General features: G+C 39.2%; 1 protein-coding gene across 1 annotated transcript in view; it reads right to left on the bottom strand.

Annotated features, from left to right (window-relative positions):
• The window catches only part of SNCB (synuclein beta), a 44,119-nt gene extending 24,571 nt beyond the window's left edge, over positions 1-19,548 (bottom strand). Inside the window, exons 1-5 of the mRNA XM_072146250.1 lie at positions 19,334-19,548; positions 19,180-19,232; positions 17,829-17,965; positions 4,957-4,998; positions 1,138-1,256 (exon numbers count right to left, since the gene is read on the bottom strand). Of these exons, the coding sequence (XP_072002351.1) occupies positions 1,138-1,256; positions 4,957-4,998; positions 17,829-17,949 (282 nt within the window). The 5' untranslated portion in view covers positions 17,950-17,965; positions 19,180-19,232; positions 19,334-19,548. The remainder of the gene's footprint in view (positions 1-1,137; positions 1,257-4,956; positions 4,999-17,828; positions 17,966-19,179; positions 19,233-19,333) is intronic.
• Between the last annotated feature and the right edge of the window lie 597 nt (positions 19,549-20,145).

The following is a 20,145-nucleotide window of genomic DNA, read 5'->3' as shown; positions in this document are numbered from 1 at the left end:
CTTTTCATTATTATTAATTCCCCCAGAAGCTGAGACTGTATCAGTTATAATCTTTCTCTCTTCTGTCAGTTTCCCTTATATATGTCCCTGTGTATTGCATTGCATTCATTGCCTGTCCGTGTTATCCATGAGTTGTATCAGTGTCCGATTCTTTTCATGTCCATGAATGCTTGGCTAAAATTAAGGGGCAAAACAACAGTTTGTCTAGCATCACCTGAGAGAAAAGCAGACAGCATCCGTTTGCTGTCCTTAGTTCCTTTTTACAGACAGAAGCATTAAGTTCTATGGAAGTCCATGGACCGTATGTGAGAGAAAAAGCACAAACATGGATCAGTGAAAAAACCCACAAACGAGATAAAACCCATGGGAAACACTGAATCACACAAGTGTGAAAGAGCCCTCATACAGCCGCAGTGTAGTGTGTGTGGATTAATGAAAATCCCATACACACATTGCAGAGAAAATCAGCAGCCAAAACAGAATTTTCTGCGGCATGTCACTTAATTGCTGCAGATTATTGCTCACGATTCAACCTTAGCATAAAACAAACCAGAAATCAGTCATTTTGTCTTGTTTCTTATACCAGTAGTATGGATGTGGAATTACTGTTGGATTCAATTTCTTATTTAACTTTAATTTTAACTTTACCAGGGTAAGTACAATACACTCCAGCAGAAACCTCTGCACTAATGGTTTAGTAGTTACATTGGGTCAGTACCAAATTAAAAGAAACAAGAGTTCTTATCATTAATAATTTAGTTGAAACTTAAATATGTATATCTACTTATCTCTTCTAGCCTATCTATTGAACATAGTACTATTACTGTAAATGAATGTTGAGTGTTATTTTTCCTCCACTAGATTCTCTAATGTCTGGCTGCGGGAATATCAGTTGTACAGACATTGGAGCAGACTGTCTTGTGATAATGTTTAGTATACCTGAAGTTGTGCAATTGAAATTTTTCATGGAATTATATGAGTGGTAATTTGCAGGTTTCTATATTTTGTGATGACAATAAACAAGCATCAAAATAAGTTAAATCACATGTATTATCCATCTGTGTCAGCACATTACTCCAGTAGAATAAAAAGTCACCCAGTAGGTCATACAAAAGTTAAAAGTTATTAATATCTCACCTTTATATCTGTTGGGAATTCATCCTTCTTTACTAGGCCAGTGGCTGCTGCAATGTTCCCAGCTCCTGAAATGACAGCTCCGCCAAGCTGAGATGCCTGCTCTTTGGTCTTCTCAGCCACTGTTGGGAATAATGAGAATAGGTAAACTTGGGGCTTTGGTGGTAAAAATTGACAGTAGGCTCTAATAAGTGTAAGGGTACATTAACATGTACATATCCCCTCCCAGCTACGGGTCGCATCCTGGAGTGGAGAAAGGATGAACGCTGCACACTGCTTCCCTCTCCATTGTGATGCACGGCGCATGGCCGTGCAAACGGGGAAAGATAAAACATGTTTCCCTGTGTATGGTGCGGTACAGTGCCATACTAGAGCCCATTGCCATCTATGGGGACAAATATATGGTCGCAAGCTACTGCATCTGGAGTCACATGATAAATCTGAAGTAAGTTGTCTAAAGTGAAAAGTGTAGTTGGATGGCTCAATCTCTAATAAAGTCACAAATCTGGTGCAAATTAGCTGATGCAACAATTGTAAGACGTGATGAAGGCAGAAAACAGGCGCAACTGCAAAGATAACCCCCTCCATGAACTTTTGGTGAGTCTGATTTAAGTGAGTAGAGTATAATATAATAGAGTATAATACGAGTGAGTATTAAGTAGAATACGAGTAGAGTCTCAATATGTTCTCCAGGGCTTCAGATTATTTTCCTTGCCACCTACCTGTAAAAACAGTGTGATGAAGATTCTTATAGGAAAACACCAGAGATTCTGCACGCTGCATACACAGGTGTCAGTATCAGAATAGAAGGAATTGAGGCGACACAGAGGGTGAAGTAAGATGGGGCTCTATGAACTGCCAGGAGAAATTTGACAGTTGTTGGCCTCATTAAATGTAGACTGACCTATCTACACAGAAGGGAGGAATTCTGGATTGGTAGTCAAATTTGGGATTATACTACCCTGCTGCCCATAATTTTGAAATGTCTGCAACTAAACTGGGATGAAAAACTGCGCAGCTAAAAATGCGTTTTGTATTTCCAAGAAAAAAAAATTCCTATAGTTCTGTAATTTAGATCCATGTTAAAGTAACTTTCTTAAGATGTCTTGGCCGCACTCTTTTATAGTATTTATAAAGTTTAAGGCAACAAGCTGAAAAGAAACATTAGGCTTTAAAAAGTTAGCAAACTAAATAATGTAACAAAGCCTGCAGCGATCCTAAATCTGTAACACAATATGAAACAAGGTGACAGAGCTCTGCTCCACTTTCTTCATTACCTTTAAGCTTACAGTCAGACTAAATTGTAAGTGGTTAGAGTTGGAAGTAGTCTCAATGCCCCAAGTTAAATTGATGAAAGCCGCTAGTCACAACTTTATATTGTTTACATACAGTATCTGCTCTCAAGCTGGGTTTTTATTGAATATGCTTCTAAAATATTTCTTTTTACAATTTTTGGCTAGATTCACACTGCTGTATGGGGGACGAATACGGTGTATATACGTCCCCCATAGACAGCAATCAGTGCACGCCGCCATACGGGAGTGGTGTGGTACAGCACCGTGAACTAGGGTGGACCTGATCGGGTAAGCGACAGATGCAGGATATCGGGTGCATAATCTTAGTGGCAGCTATGCATTGGAGTTGGGGAACGCACCTCGGGTACAGTGGTCCCTTTTCAACTTGTTATTTTTAGTACTTGCTTTATGGGTCAAATGTTATTGTAGCTGATAGTTGATGCCCAGTAAGAAAGATATATTTACTAAATGTGCTACTTAGAAACAAAAAATTATTATTATTTTTTTTAGATTTTTTCCATTACAGGGTTTAAATGTGTTTGATGTCAATTATTGGGGTACTTTTACTAAGCGCTTTGCACCGCACTTTTGTCGGACTTTGCATGTTCTTGTAGGCTAAAACGGCTTGCACAGTTATTTAAGAAGTGTCTGCGCCGCTATTTTGTTGCACACGACCCTTTTGCAATGCTGCACAAATTAGGAGGCAAGCCGGTGCTCAGTCAGACTGTGCATCTGATTAAACATGCAAAGTCTGTAACACACCCTATGTTAAAGGTGCGCCATAAAAAAAGTTAGTAAACTCTGTCAGGCCAGTGCAGGGAAGCGATTGATTCATGATTTCTGGTACATGTTCTTAATTAATCGGTTGCACCCTGCATTATACATGGAAATAGCACTTTTAGTGAAGTTTCTGACTTTCTAAGTAAATGCGCCCCACTGTTTTACAAAATGTTCTCCATGTGGAGGACATTGAAGGAAGGACATGGGTTGCAAGTTGGTTTCAAATTGTGTCAAACTACAATCTAAAAATCGTCATTGAATCTGATGAAATCTTGGGGATTTCTCTAGTTGTCCAAAACACAAATAAGACTACTGAAGAGGGCATATCCACAGGCAGTCACCTGCTACAGTTTAAGTGCTGAATCACGTCCACCAAACTTTAACAGGGTGGAGGTAAGACCTTAATAAGGTCACCCATATTATACTTACTTAAAATTTGTCATTCACTGCTGGGAGCAACGGAGCACGTGACCCCTGAGCAGCAGGACCCAGGACTTTCTGTGACATCCTGTGTCTGCTTGGGGTTCACAAGACCCAAGGCTCCTGGTAGCGAATAATAAACTTTTACAGGGTAAGTATAATAGTAGTCACCCTATTAGGTCACTATACTTACTCAGTTAAAGGTTGGTGTAAGTGACCAACCCCTAGATTACTCCAGATTGATTGTATGATTTATTTTAATGGATGGAGAGAAAATGTGAAGAGATGTGGAATTATCCTATAGATCAGGAAAAGAAAATGGGTCAAACAAGTGCCAAGATGTCAACCTCACTAAGGCTTCAGGTGATTGGGGGCTATTTTGTGTTAACCAAGACTCCATCATCTCCATGAATAGCCCCTGTAACATTTATATTCCCAAAAGAGCAATAAACCAGAACACAAATGTAGCAAATGATAACTATGCATTAAAAGGAAGTTTATTACTCACTCACAATTGAAATCAGATTTCCTACTATGCCTTTCCTCTTTCTCAGGGACTTGTTATTTTAGAGAAAATTAAATTCTTATGATTATGGAAATGACCTTCTCAGTCACCAGGTTAGCGTGGTTAATGGTGCTCAGGTTTTTGCTGTGTTTGGTTAATACTGGGCAGCAATAAAAGCAGCCATGACCTTGATCTTGGTGCATCAAAGAGCTAATTTACATAACAATCAGATTGTTTAGAAACTGAAAGAATATAACATGTCCTACACAATGCTGCATATACTTGTGGGTGACTTGGGAGGTGGTAGAACCCCTTTAACATGTTACACATCATTGAAGGAATGGGATACTGTATATTGATTAAATGTCAAGTTAACGTTTGCTCGATCTGTGACATCTGGACTGATAAATGTCACTTCTGCTTAGCCACCCATTTGTCTGAAATGCTAGCACAGATCTTTCCCCAAGAAACCTCAAAGATTTTACCATATTTATGTCAAATATTATGGGCTGAAACATCAGAGCTCCGTATGTTCAAACCCCCACGTGACTAAACAAGCTGTTTGTCTGTCATGTCATACCATGAATGTATGCGCATCCCATGTTTTTACTCGTAGATGTAAACATGCAGAAGATGAGCAGTAGCTACTTGTATTAATTGCATTAGCTCAGCCAGAGTGATCTCAGTCACCCATTAGCTTTTGATCCTATTATGACCAGAGCCGGCGCTGGCTGCCTGACCGCCTGAGGTGCCGTGTCACACAGATTAGCGCTTTCTGTAGCAGCACTAAGAACCCAGCTATCCAACAATGCAGGCACTGACCTGAAGCCACTCCTTGTACGACTCCATCTCTGGTTTTGCTTCCTAAAAGACAAGAATACATTGTTAATTCGTATAAACATTGTATATAGATTTACAATATCAGATAACGTTACTAAGTTAAAAGGAAATCTGAAAAGTCCAGTGAAAATTATCTACACAAAAGGACATTATTTGTTTCATCATAAACAGGTACCTGCTATACATCATCTAGTTTACTAAAACAATACAGAAACACTTCATGATGTCTTTACAGTATCATAGTAGTAAAGTGGACTTTGTCGGACATGTTGGCTTTATTAAAGAAGACCTGCCGCTACTCCAGACATGTGCTGGATGCTTTACTCGAAAATATGTCTGTATTAAAGCAGTTGTCTAGGATGAAATTGTTTTTGTATATGGCTGGCAGGCTTTGAATATAATAAAGATCATATACTCCCCTCTCTCTGCGCTCCCAGTCATTGCTACAGCATTGGTTTCAAAATGTAGCAGGCATCCAGTCGAGGTGGCGCTGCCGTGCTCTGTAAGCCAACAGCGATTTGGGTGACCAAGAGCATAGATGGAGGGGAGTATTGACTTTTTATTATTTTTAAAGGTCTCCCACCCATACATAAAATATTTTATATACCTGGACAACCTCTTTAATAAATAATTGTATTTTTTTCTCACACCAATGGTTACCCGCACATGTTTTTTTCCTATGCCCGCACATAATTGTTGGAAGTTATTATTTGCTCACTGCCAGTTGTTTGGCACGCCTTTTTTGTCTTTCTTTTCTTCAAGATTTATTTTCAATATTTCCAAGCCATAACTATGCAAAAACTGCCATGTGTCATCCATATTTGATCTGTTTTTTTACAGATGAACTAAAAATAAATGGAAGTCTGATTGTGTCAACTAGCATTTGATCCGCACATACGGAAGGCATATGGATGACAACTGTGCGACATCAGTATTTTTCACATTCAATGGGCTTTTATGAGAGCAGGAAAAATGGGCAGGAATAGGACTTAGTCTGAGTTTTGCGACTCTGGCTGTCAGCTAGAAACCATGGACGTGTGTATGAAATAAATGGTGACATGTACCAGCCATTGAAACAATGGCTACAATACGTTCCCAAGGAATGTTTGTGTGTATAAGGGTTTATTCTGTGTTGTTTCTTTGTCATTAAACTAAGCAGTGAAAAACTGATAGATACTGGTCTTGGTTTAAAGTTGGGGCATGTTCAGAGATGTAAGGTGGACGCACAGGGGCTTATTCACTATGGGCCGCACTTTCGTCAGATATTCCAACATTTTCGGGTTTCGCACGGCAGTTATTTAGAAGGGGATTGTGTCTCACGTGATCGGATTTTGGCATAATCACGCCGGCTTTCATGTGACAGAAATCGGGGGGAGGGGGGGTTGCTGACGGACAATCCGACTGATTCGGACTGGGCGCGGGATTTAACTTTAAAATTGTGTTGCAAGACATGCACTTACATGCACCAGGAAGAAGAAGGTGAATTCCGGCGGACCAGATCGGGGAAGCAACACATCCAGGAAATCAGGCTCACAATCTAAGTGAATCGCGGCAGAGTTCATTATCGTTGGACATTCCGGATCGGGGAATGCGCCAGGGACAGGTAAGTAAATGTGCCCAAAAAGTTGTGGATGTAATCTAATAACATTTGATATATATATATATATATATATATATATATATATATATATATATATATGTAAATATGGAAGCTGTGACAAGTAAAAGTACATGTCAATGAATATTAAAGTATCCCAGGACATGCTTTATAGAATCAATAATTAGCATGAGATTGATGAAGGTCAGACACCCCACTGTTCAGCCACTCCCTGTCTACAGCTCAGTCCCAATAACCGTTTGTACAATGTATGGTCTTGTGTTGGGTACCAAACACTCTGGTCTTCAACGACATAAACAATGTATAAAGATCATAAATATTTTAGTCCATGAATGCCGCTTTAATGCATCCTTAAAAATATAAGCATTGACAGACAATGACAGGACTAAGGTACAATGTTTTGTGGGCTGTACTGCCACAATCTATATAGAAAAATATCAATTTTCAGTTACCAGTTGCTATAAGGGCCATATGGTACCACATGTATATAATTGGTAACTATGAGTGATACTTACTTGCTATTTCTTTCCATCTGTCCTTGTTGCTAGGCTGCTTGTAGCCCATCACTATAAATGGCAGCTATGATGTGTGACTACAATGGATGAGCTGACTCGTTCAGGTTTGAAAATGGTGGTGGTCCAACACACTGGACCTTGTCAGCTGATAACAGTAGACTCTCTATACCAGAATAATATCAGAGAAGGCTTGCTCCATTTCCTGTCAGTTGCCTTGCACTGAGCGGCAGAACAAAGTCCTGTGATTAAAGGGGTTGTCCAGTGGTTGAAAAATATGTCTGCTTTCTTCCAAAAACGGCGCCACACCTGACCATGGCTTGTTCTGGTTTTGCAACTCATCTGTATAGAAATGAATGGAGCTTAGTTGCAATATCCCACACTACCTATAGTCAAATTGGGGGCTGTTTTTGGAAGAAACAAACCATGTTTTTTAACCCCTGGACAACCTCGGTTCTCCTTGTCAGCCATCTGGGTGTACTTGGACTGACCAACAACATGATGTTTCTTTTTAAATTAAGTGGCCACTTAAGTTTTGGACCCCATCAATGTAAAATTAATCACCTATATTGTACATGCCTTTACACTGTCCATTCACTCTCTCATATGTATAGAGGTGTTTTCATTTTCCCCAGATATCAAGTTGCATTTTAAAATTCTATGTCTGCCATTCTCATTTCTGTTTCTGTCAGTGGCTTACTCCGCTCTACCAATTAACAACAAATGTGTATTAGGACTTAGATATCTTTCCAATATCTGCCGAAATCAGGAGCCTGGTACAGTATATCACTTTTAAACATATTTGCAATATTTGCAATGTAAAAATACATCACAAATTATAATGGTATTTCACAGGACTATACAAATAATAAGTGTTTCTACACTTATCCTCACATCCCTACAGTAAAATCACATGATACACTTGAGCTGGGAATACAAGCAGGATGCATAGAAAAAGGTGCTAAATATAGATTCCGCTAAGAGACAGCCACAGAGGAGTTGAGGATATTTTAAACTGGGTTATGCTCATCTTTAGGTATTCGGCAGCCACTTGCATTTTCTGCCCTAGCCAAACACATTAGAGCAGGTCTGCAGACAACACTAAGTCAAGCTGATGCCGTTTAGAAGAATAAACGTGTAATAAATTCTTAATGTTTGCAAGCCACAACATAAAGAGTTTATAATAAATCTTTATTCCAATAACATGACCCTAGGGTTCATTCGCAGCTCAGCTGACCAAACTGTTTTACTAATGGGAAAATGTATGTGCTGTGTCGTACCAGCTCCTGCCTAAACCCCTACCAAGGGTTCTAATAATTCTCATCTCACCCCTTATGCACGGTCCTCCTTTCATCCCCACCACACAGTGATTGCCTAATTACCATATTCATGACTGGAAATTTACATATTAATCTGTGCCAATGAGTGTATTTAGATGTTTATATTCCTTTCAACAAGTACCAGTACACCAGATAAAATCCTCACTGGCAATGTTTCTAGAACTGCTTCTACAGTTGTCAGGTTCAGCATTAGGAGGCAGAAAACTGGGCAACTGCCCAGGGCCCCCTGTCCTAAAGGGCCCCCTGTGTGTGGACTTTTGTGGGCAGAGGATGTATTGCTCCTTTAATACTCCTTGGTTGAATGCCCGGGTGAGGATGCTTATCATCTATACTGTCTACATAGCTACCATCTATCTGTCTAGTTATCTATCTCCTGTAATCTGTCTATTTCATATCTTAATATCTATCTGTCTAACAATTTATCTATCTATTTTTTTGTCTATCTATCCATCTATCAATTAATCTTCTTTATCTCATATCTATCTAATTTATATAATCTATCTAGTTATCTACATATAACCTACTTTGTATTTATGCATCTATAAATCTATCATCTATCTATAAATCTATATAATCTTTCATATTTATCTTCTATCATCCATCTACCTATCATTTATCTCCTATAAAATTCTCCTACAGTCCCATTACAGATTGTGTATAGAAAAGGCGGACAAGGAGAGACCAGAGAGCACTCATAGAGTAGTATATTGTGGAAAAAAACGGTTTGGATAGGGTGGTTAGAATAAGGCTTCCAGGATAGAGTTGTGCTATTACCAGGCACAACACTAGTGGGAAGCAATTCGGTGCTGCACGTCAACTGGATCGGCAGAACACAGTAGCCACATCGGTCTGGATCAAGGTGATAAGGTGGTTGTCGTTGCAGAGTAATCTTCACAACAAAACTGTGTAATCGAGACATCAATAAATAGTTTTGTTGTGAAGATTTCTCCAAATTCCGTCGACTACCAGTGTGCGCCACAACGACAACCACCTTATCACCATATTACAGATTGTCATACAACTGCATGTAATCTACAAAGTGTTTTTATTGTGCAGGACTATAGGAGCCTCTTTCTGCATGTAACTGTTCATAACATAGTTTTATTTTGAGGCCCCACTTTTAGTTTTGCCCAGAGCCCCACTTTGTCTAAAATCGTCCCTGCATCTATCTGTTTAGTTATCTATCTCCTATCTCTTATCTATTCATCTATCAATTGATTTTCTCTCTCTTCTAATTTATATATCTATCTCTCATGTCTATCAATCTGCTATCATCTTTCTCCTGTCTATATATATATAGTCTATATCGATCTCCTATAATTTGTCTATTTCCTATCTATATATCTTTCCATCTACAGTAAGAAAGGCTTGAGCTTGAGAAAGTCTCACTGTTTGGAGCCAAAACGTTGCTCTTTCACATAGAATAAATCCACTAAGGTATTTTTTTCACTACAATCTGGTGTGCTGCCTTTTTTTCCTTTGTCTTTATCTTTCCATCTAACCATTTATCTATCTGGCTTTTTGTCTATTTATCTATATATCTTCTATCTATCTACAGATCTATCTCCTATCTGTTATTTATCCATCTATCAATCGATATTGTATATCTCTTCTACTGTATCTATCTTATATCATCTATCTCCCTATCTATTTATAATCTTCTTTATATTTATGCAACTATAAATCTATCATATATCCGAAAATCTTATCATATTTAATTTCCATCATCAATCTATCAATCATTTGAAAATAGAAAAAATAGGCGGCACTCCAATTTTGTGGGAAAAATTCAAGTGGTTTTTATTCCCAAGTCGCTACGTTTCAGCCTCATCCGAAGCCTTTCTCAAGCTTGAGAAAGGCTTCGGATGAGGCTGAAACGTAGCGACTTGGGAATAAAAACCACTTGAATTTTTCCCACAAAATTGGAGTGCCGCCTATTTTTTCTATTTTCTTATGAACTGGGGGATCTGGCCGACCCGTTAGTGCGTGCACCCATCCTTATTATTGGTTATGCAGTGCCGCTGTAAACTTTTTTCATTTTTTCTATCAATCATTTGTCTATCTCCTATAACATTCTCCTACAGCCCCACATTACAGATACTTACCATACAACTGTGTCTAACAACAAAGTGTTATTATTGTGCAGGGCTATAGGAGCCTCTTACTGACTGTGACTGTTTATAACATAGTTTTATTTGGGGGCCCCAGTTTTAGGGTTGCCCAGGGCCCCAAATTGTCTAAAACTGGCCCCGACAGTTGTGTTACAGTATGACCACGCAAGTAGTTTTTACATGCAGATTTCAGGGCAGAATGAAAGTCCTCATACTACCAGTCACAGAAATGTAACAAACGCATTGCACTAATTTACTGTATTACTAAACACACAGTTAAGTTGCTGAATATACATATAGGGGCACATTTACTAAGCGTCCGAACACTGCATTTTCTTCAGGTTTCCCGATTTTTTCCGTTTTGCCCTGAATTGCCCCGAGTTTTTGGCGCAAGCGATCGGATTGTGGCGCATAGGTGCCGGCTTGCATGCGACACAAATCGGGGGGCGTGGACGTCGGACAACCCGACTGATTCGGACAAACAGTGGAATTTAAAAAACAAATTGTGTCGCAAAATCAGCACTCACATGCACCAGGAAGAAGAAGGTGAACTCCGGCAGACCTCAGAGGGGAAGCGACACATGCAGGAAATTGGACACACGATCTTAGTGAATCGTGGCAGCTCTGAATCCTCGACGGACATTCCGGATCGACGGTGTCAACGGGATGAGTAAGTAAATGTGCCCCATAGCCCCACAGTTACAGATAATACCATAATACTATTGTACTCAAAGGAGTGGGTTTGTTATGCGCCTCAGATGGTGATGTCCTGACTTCTGGTCCAGCACGGTACGTGCCATCACCGCTGACTTCTGGTGGTATAAAGATTCCCAGCTGTGACGTCATATCGACATAAGAGATCTGTTTTTTTGTGGGTTGATAATTTTTGTAATGTCACCATTTTGGGATGCATATAATTTATTGATTAACTTTAATTAACTCTTTACTTGGGGGAAATTGGGAAGTAAAATATATTTTGGACTCTTTTTTTAATAAGGGTCTGCGGATCGCAGTTCCGTTGGACTGTTCATGGTATTCGGGATTTGTGCCACTGGGACAGGTATTTAGAAGGGGATTGTGATTGGATTTTGGCGCATTTCATGCAACAGAAATCAGGAGGCGGGCCGTCTGACGATCCGACAGATTGAGTGCGGGATATAAGATTAAAATTGTGTCGCAAGCCATGCACTTACATACACCGGGAAGAAGATGGTGAACTCTGGCAGACCTGAGCGGGGAAGCGATACATGCAGGATATCGGGCGCACAATGTTAGTGAATCGCGGCACAGTGCATTGTCGTTGGACAATGCACTTTCGGAAACTCCTCTGGACGGGTAAGTAAATGAGCTCCGATTACTTTATTCTCCAGGTCAGTATAATTTGGTAGACACCAATTTTTTACGTAGACAATTTTTTTACGACACCAATTTTTTACGTCGTTGGACAATGCACTTTCGGAAACTCCTCTGGACGGGTAAGTAAATGAGCTCCGATTACTTTATTCTCCAGGTCAGTATAATTTGGGAGACACCAATTTTTTACGTTTCTCTATATTTAAATAAACGTATTGCAACTTATACATGATGTCACCAAATTTCAAGACTCATACTAAATGTATTTTTCCGCCTGTGGGGCTACATTTTGGATTGTTTTATTGTAGGACAGTATGAAATTTTAAGTGGTATGATTTTGGATCTCATCTTTTTGAGTATTTTTTTATTTAGTTATATTAGTTCTTATGGTTAAACAATTTTAGTGATTTTACAATTTTCCCCCAACTATTACAGTGGGTACTAAATATTCTGCCACACTTCTAGGCTAGGTTTTAACATACATATATCATCCAATATGTTTTTCTTCCATTTTTTAATTGAAATGTATTTTATTTTGTGCAGTGCATTATACACGGTCAGCATAACTCTGGCAAGGGAATATGCTAAAGACAGATCTGGGGGCCTTTATTAGGCCCCGGATGTCTTTCCATTTAAACAGCAAATCTATGATCATGCTATGGCATGTGTCATTAGACCCCCGGCCGTCCTTTCCCTCAGACGGCACCCCGTGATCATGCTCATTTAGGCCCCTGGATGTCCTCTCTTCAGATGGCACCTGGTGATCGTGTTGCGGCATCCTGTTAGAGGTATGTAACATACGGTGCTTAAATCTGCTATTGCATAGGCACAATGAACATATAAAAATAGATATAGGGCACGCCCCAGTAGCCTCTTTGATCCTCCTACCCATACATCTTCAGCACGCAGCTATGTGGAGCTGCGCACAGTCGTCCGCAGAGCCGGAGTTCTGCACATGCACAGTAGCTCAGGCTTTGGAGCTGATATAGGGCAGTCGCTCATGCGCAGAACTCCAGCTTCGAGGCAGTTGCACATGCGCAGAACTCTGGCTTCGACGACGAGTGTGCACAGCCTCTCCTTAATAGGTAGATCTCAGGTGGTAGGTATCCTTTGACCGCCTTTGAAGTCAGAGATTGGAGGGGGCTTTGGTAACACCCCCATAAACTTCCTGGCTCATTAACATAATTTTAAAGTTGATGATTTTGGATAAAAAATATAAGATTACCACAGTCACTGTGCCTGGATCTATGAGTGAGTTTCATGGGTTTTGATGATAGAGTTTCTTTAATGTTAAACCATCTGTTTTTTTTTTGCAGATGTGTTCAGATGCTATACTGATGTGAAAAAAAAAATGTTGACACCACCTCTGATTTTTCGCAGGCAAAGACGATTTAGGGTGCATTCACACGGGGTGTGCCCGCGGTATTCACAACAAAGTTTTGAGGACGTATATTTGGGTGCACAATTTGCAGCGGGATATATGTCCCCATAGATTTCTATGGTGCCCAGCCATGGTAAAGTGAGCACACACATGTGTCACCGAGCCATCATCGGGAAAAAGATAGCGCTTGCTCTATCTTTCTTGGTAAGGAGGTTCTGGCACCCCTTTAGAGAGGGGAGAGCATTGCTAATCCCTCCACCTCTACAGCCGAACGCGTGCTACGCCCTGAGTCCCAGGATGACCGTTGCACACGTTGGGGTGCAAGAAGCCTAAGATAGATAAAATTAGCCTTTTGTAATATTTAATATTATATTTTACAAATCTATAAACATTACTTGCTACTATAACTTCAGCTGAGGGATATATCATTATGGTGGCACAAGCAGTTATTTCTAAATGTTTCTATATTAATCTTATTTGCATGGGCTATATCCTCAGGGAACAAATGCCATCCGCAGATGTACATATCTGCCTGCGGAAGCTAATAATGATAAAATTATTGATATTGTAACAACCTCCAAACCTTATTTCTGCTGAAAGATGGTGAAGTTTTCTGGTGGTAATTCCTATATGTAGGGCTGTTTTTTGGCATGCCAAAAACAGTGTAAGGGGAGAATTAATACTCTCCATTCATACATCAGTAGTGAATTATAATATAGGTGTTTTGGTCAGCCACCCAGACCCCATATCTACCAAAAACTTTCATCAAGTTTAATACTGAGATAATACTTAAAAATAATCCTATATAATACTACTAATAATATCCTGTATATATGGGCCCAGCACAGTACTACTGCTCCTATCCTGTATATATGGGCAAAGCACAGTACTCCGACTCTTCCTCTGTATATATGGTAATGACACAGTTCTACTACTAATACAGTATCCTGTATATATGGATGCTGTACAATACTACTTCTTCCATCGTGTATAAATGGGCACAGCACAGTACTACTACTCCTATCCTGTATATATGGGCACAGCACAGTACTACTACTCCTATCCTGTATATATGGGCACTACTACTACTACTTATTCAAAATAAGTCCCATATATATGGGCTCAGCATAGTACTACTAGAGTTATCCTATCTATATGGGCATGGCACAGTACTACTACTATTATACTTTATATATAGGCATTGCACAGTACTACCGTACTCCTCATATCCTATATATATGGACACAGGACAATACTTATACTCTTCTGCTGTATATTTGAGCACAGTACAGTACTACTACTGCTGTATACCTATAACTAGACTAGAAAAATTATAGCTTTGAGATGGTGTCACAATATTCATACAGCCTTGGGCCCATGAGAGTCTTAATCAGCCCATGCATGTCTAATGTTGTAACTGACCGGCTTCATCCAATAAGTGGCTTTCTCCAAAGTCACTTCCATCTTCAAAGTGGACTACTCTTCCTATGTTGTACTCTGGTTTGAGATGAAGCAGGTCCTATGACCGACAGAATTTTCAGGCAGTCACAGAGACAAGTAATACCAGAGCAACGCAAGTACAGAGAACTTGAGCAGAATTAGTATATGTTCTTTGTTATCCGACCCAGACCCCTAGGGTTTTCCATATACATTGAAACCCTTTTAATATTTTTACTTTAATATTTTTCCCCATTGATTTCAGTGGACTCTACCTGCTATCAAATCATCTATTGTCTGCTGTTAAAGTCATCCAGCATTCCATCATTTTTCTGTTGTTTTTGGTGGGCGCAATATATCAAATCCAAAAATTGTACAATTTTTGGATTTGATATATTCAGTGCATAGGATTTAATAGCGGCACCCAAATTTTTGCCCTTATCCTTAGCTCCCCACCTCTTTGATTTGGTGGGCACAATACTATATTTTGCCATGTACAGTACTGTAATTTGTACCCAGCAAATTATGAAAACCTCAAAGAGCCCCGTAAAATGGAAAGGATCAGCTAGGACATAAAATACTTTAGTTTCCATTAATTGAAAATAGATCCAATAGGATCTCTTGAGTGTGTAGCACCATGAGCCGACTAGTGGCATTGCTATGGGTGGTGTGCCTGTAACACGAACCAGGTGTTTTAGGTTGCTTTTGCTATACGTCGATAAAAACATGTGACACATTCAATGTTCATTTTATAATTTGTTATAAAGACATATTATTAAAGGGGTTTTCTGAATTAAAGATAAGTGGGCATGGTTTCAGTGTTGCGCTGACATACACTACATTTATCATATGCAACTTTTTATAGTGCAGCAGGAATACTAACGTGTCTGTTAATCGGTCAAATTTATTAAACACTAAATCATAGCACCTTGATAGGTTTCCCATTCAATATAGATTGGAACTAAGAATAAAATGTATGTCTTAGTACTGAATATGAATATATGAATATATATGTGAATGGTATATGATTGAGTATTATATAAGAGGTTTACATATGCATTTAGACTTGATTCTTATGTTTATATTTACTTTAAAACAAATACAAATTCACACATGAAAAGGTATTTAATTTCCCAGTGTATAGCAAGATTTCCACGCAAGAGAAATAAAACATTCACATAATCTAAGGAAAACATCACTGATCACTACTCACATATGAGAGGAAACTTTACCTGTCTATATAAAGAACGGCTCATGCAATAAACCTTGATAGCGGCCATTTAATTTGGTTCAGCATTTTATCCAAGAGCCCCAGAGGGACACAGAATCAGCTGTACACAAAGAAGCACTAAGATTAACTATAATTAACCCATGTTCACCCAGAAAGAGCAGCTGAGAAAATCATTACATATGTACACAGAGGTGTCACTCAGGGACGTGCACGGTTGGAGCTTATTAAGGTAATAAACACCATCTTGCCAATAACCTAATCAATCCTTATTGGTTCCTTTGGCCTTTTTCCTGGGGAATTATATGCTGATAATTTATAGGCTGGCCTTGCAATGGTTAATTACTGAAATATGCTGCTCTCTCAAGCATAGCTTACACCTCTCCTGCCATGTAGGTGTGAATGCATACTGTGAAAAACCGCTTGTTTATACACTTGTATTTGCATAACCTTATAATATATGCCAGGGATTTGTTCGGTAAAGGATGTTCAATAAAACACTAATCCACTTATTGATAGGAAAGCATTAAAACCTGTATTTGTTTTACAGATAGGATAAGTAATGCAAACCATGCTATAGAGTATATATACCCCTGAATACGGATATGCCAATATATATGCTTAGAGGAGTTGTTCAGGATCACACCCGTCACCTGAAACGGGCTGAGCAACAAGACCGGATGAAACCCATGGGCAGTTGTGGTGCTGATTTTCTCGAAAGAAAGAGCCATGATTTATTCATCCCAGACAACCACTTTCATTCTGGCTCATATTGGTCCAACACATTTTAATGCCAAGTAGAGCCAATTTCCTAAAAGCTTAGTCTGATTTATGTGATATGTTGTATTCCTAGATAGAACCGAACTGGCAGCACTTCCATTTACAACCTATACATATTTATCACTGTATTAATATATGCATACTGTCGTACATGTGCAGTATGGTGTCTTAGCACTCAGCACTGTTCCTATTCAGTATCTATGTCAGTTCTCCCTGCACTTTACATTCTGAAAGGTTAAAGGGGTTGACCTGGAAAATTAAAAAAGATAGATAAGTAGAATTTCTTTTTTATTTTAAACCCCATCAGCTATATAAAATGTTTTGTATTCCTGGACAAACATTTAGTGGCTTTAGTGATTAAGAGTCCTGCTGGTGAGGAATGCTGGTATGAGTACATATACGTGTAGATCTTTTTCATGCTCAAAAAACCCAATTCATTAGAACATATAGGACAACAGCACATTACAAACTTTAGCTACTTTTATTTATAGGGGTTGTGTTCACATAATGGTGTTGGCAAGACAGTGTTATGGACCTCCATTAGCCATGAGGCGAAAGTCCAGAGTGACTACTATATATTCTAAGTTATTAACCAAAATATAATTTTTGACAACAACCTTTACCATTCTCAGGCAGAAGCAGATAATACTAGACCTACTGATATGAAAGGGTGTGGAAAAGAGTCCTACTACTTATTATAGTCGTGTTGTCTATGGGGAATTTTGTTTTCCTTCTGGACAACCTTTTAAGAACAAGCAACTGTCTGGCAAGTTTCAGCACTGGACAGCTCCTTAATCTCCTGTGGAATCATTCTATAAAATGTATACATCTAAACTTTTTATTTGTGGCCACTTGCTGTTTTTGTTTTTAATATTTCTTGGACATTTTTGATGCCAGATAGAAGTATGAAGACAGATATAAAATGGTTTGTTCCATATAGTCAATCAATAATTCTCAAGTCACCTAAGCATCTAATGCATATAGTCATTTTTCACTCACAATTCAGCAAGAATGAAACAAATAAGTGAAGCCACAAGACACATCATGAGAGTCAGCACTGAGTACTAGAATAAGGATAGACTTGAGATACTTACCCACATATAGAACACCTTCCTTGGTCTTCTCAGCAGCTTCTGCTACCCCTTGCTTGGTTTTCTCAGCGGCAGCCACCACCCCTTCTTTTGCTTTGGACAAGCCTTTCATAAGCACATCCATTCTGATCTGTTGCAGTCTGCAGAGAGGAGGGAGAGGAGGCAGCAGCTTAGTAGAGTGTAAGCACAGGAAGCAGAATGATAGCAGAAGCCCCTGCAGCTCCCTCTGACCTGCTTTTCCAATAGGAAGCTACCCCTACTCACATCAGATTAGTACATTCCTCTGACAGAACAGGGGGTGGGGGACAATGAGTCAGACAAATGTGTGTTACACATCTCAATCTAGATATGTAAGTATATATATATATATATATATATATATATTTGTATGTATATATATATATATTGTATACACACATATAATTATATATATATATATATATATATATATATATATATATATATATAGTGTTTTTGTGTCTATCATTTATACTCATGGGTAGAACAAATACATTTTGTGAAACAGGCATATAGTACATATTCTGAAAACACATACAAGAAAAACACCTAGTATGTATTGAGCGTAAGTATTCTTACTGATCTTTGTATGTAATTTTGCAAATATGTATATATAATCATTCATACTGATATCTTTGTTAGATTATTAAATTAATATATGCACTTACATCATCAATCAGATTATATGTTCATGTACATTTTGCATACATGCTAGGTGTGTATGCATGGCATTTTTTTCACACCTTACGGAATAGGTGTATTTCCGTTTCGAATAACATCATTGTCAGAGATTGGCCTCATGTCCTTGAAACCTGGGATTTTTTTCCACCGCAAAATAAAGGAGGAAGGGTACAAGGGGGGAGGTGCAGCAAACCCAGCATTACCCTGTACACGGCCATTGCATGAGCAAAATATGGAGATTTGATAAGAAAAGAGCAGATTGAAAATACTATGATGCAAAATAGGAAAAGATGAAGACTACAGCTTGGCCATCTTGTGCCTGTACAAGCGGCATCAGATGATGACAGACCACAATTTGCCCTGAGGACACCTTAGTTCCACCCTCGCTAAGCATCAGGAAATTTCATCTGTTACACATAATGTGAGATTAAGCTACATTCTGTGTCTCCCCATATCATCACCCACAATCAGAGACATAGAAAGACCAGAAATTGTCTCCCCAGGCTTGATGCAGATGAGAACAGTCAATGCTTTTTCGTCAATGATGGATACAGCTACCCCCCACTCTCTGGTGTCCTATGGGCCCTGCAAACAGGTTTGGTTGGAGAACAATGCAATCAACCACAATAGTGAAATGAAATAGACAAACACTGACCTTCTGAGACCCAATCTTATTGCAGGTGCTGTCGCTTCTATGGAACAGGCTGCCTGCAAGTGTGAAAAAGGCAGAGGAAAATGTCAGACAGATGGAGCAGCTGTGATGAAGATCCTTATAAATGCAGCTCTGCCAGCCCCTCACCCTCCCTTACCTGGGGTTCAGAGGTGAATGGGTTTCAGTTCTTTCTCTGTGTGAGGATGAGGCAGAGGAGGGATCAGATGTAGATATCTCAGGGGGTCCCTCAGCAGGCAGTGTCAGTGCTACAGAGCCATGGGATGCTACTCTATCAGCTGTACACCCGCCTCTGTCTCCAAGATAGTGCTTAATGCTTGTGTGAGTGCTGTCTACCCCCTTGTGGTAGGAGATCCTATGAGCAGCCAAGAACAGATATCAAAAGCCACAGTCAATAACTCCCCCTTTCCCACTGCTAAAAGACAAGAGAACCTGGCCTCATATTACCAGCCCCCAACATACCCATGAAATTACTTATGTATGTAAAATGCAGAACCCTCCCTCAGCTCTCACATCTGACCTTTTCTCCTTCATGCAAGGATGCTCTATAACTTCCCTCTTCCCATCAGACATGATGAGGTCAGATATACGTCAGCCACTACCATGAACCCACAGCTAGGTCACTGCAGAGCCATTTTTCAATTCTTTCATTACATAAGCCAATAGCTTTCAGCCAACTATATTGTGATGTTTCCTTATAGCAGAGACTAATTGTCTGCCTGCCCCTCCTAAACAAGCCTGTAGAAATGTACATGTCTGTATTATGTTCTGTGGATATATTTATAAGCAATCTACTTACTCTGCTTTCCTTATATCTATGTCCTAATTATACAATTATACTGCTCTACATTTAGATTGCATTAATTGTAAATGTTTCCCTTGCTGTACTGTGCTAACATCAATATATTATTTACCAATGTTATTATTTTTATTACTGATGTAAGCTTTCAT

This window comes from Engystomops pustulosus, chromosome 4 (assembly GCF_040894005.1).
Source record: "Engystomops pustulosus chromosome 4, aEngPut4.maternal, whole genome shotgun sequence".
Taxonomy (NCBI): domain Eukaryota; kingdom Metazoa; phylum Chordata; class Amphibia; order Anura; family Leptodactylidae; genus Engystomops; species Engystomops pustulosus.
The sequence above is the reverse complement of the archived record's forward strand: the minus strand, read 5'-3'. Positions and strand labels throughout refer to the sequence as shown.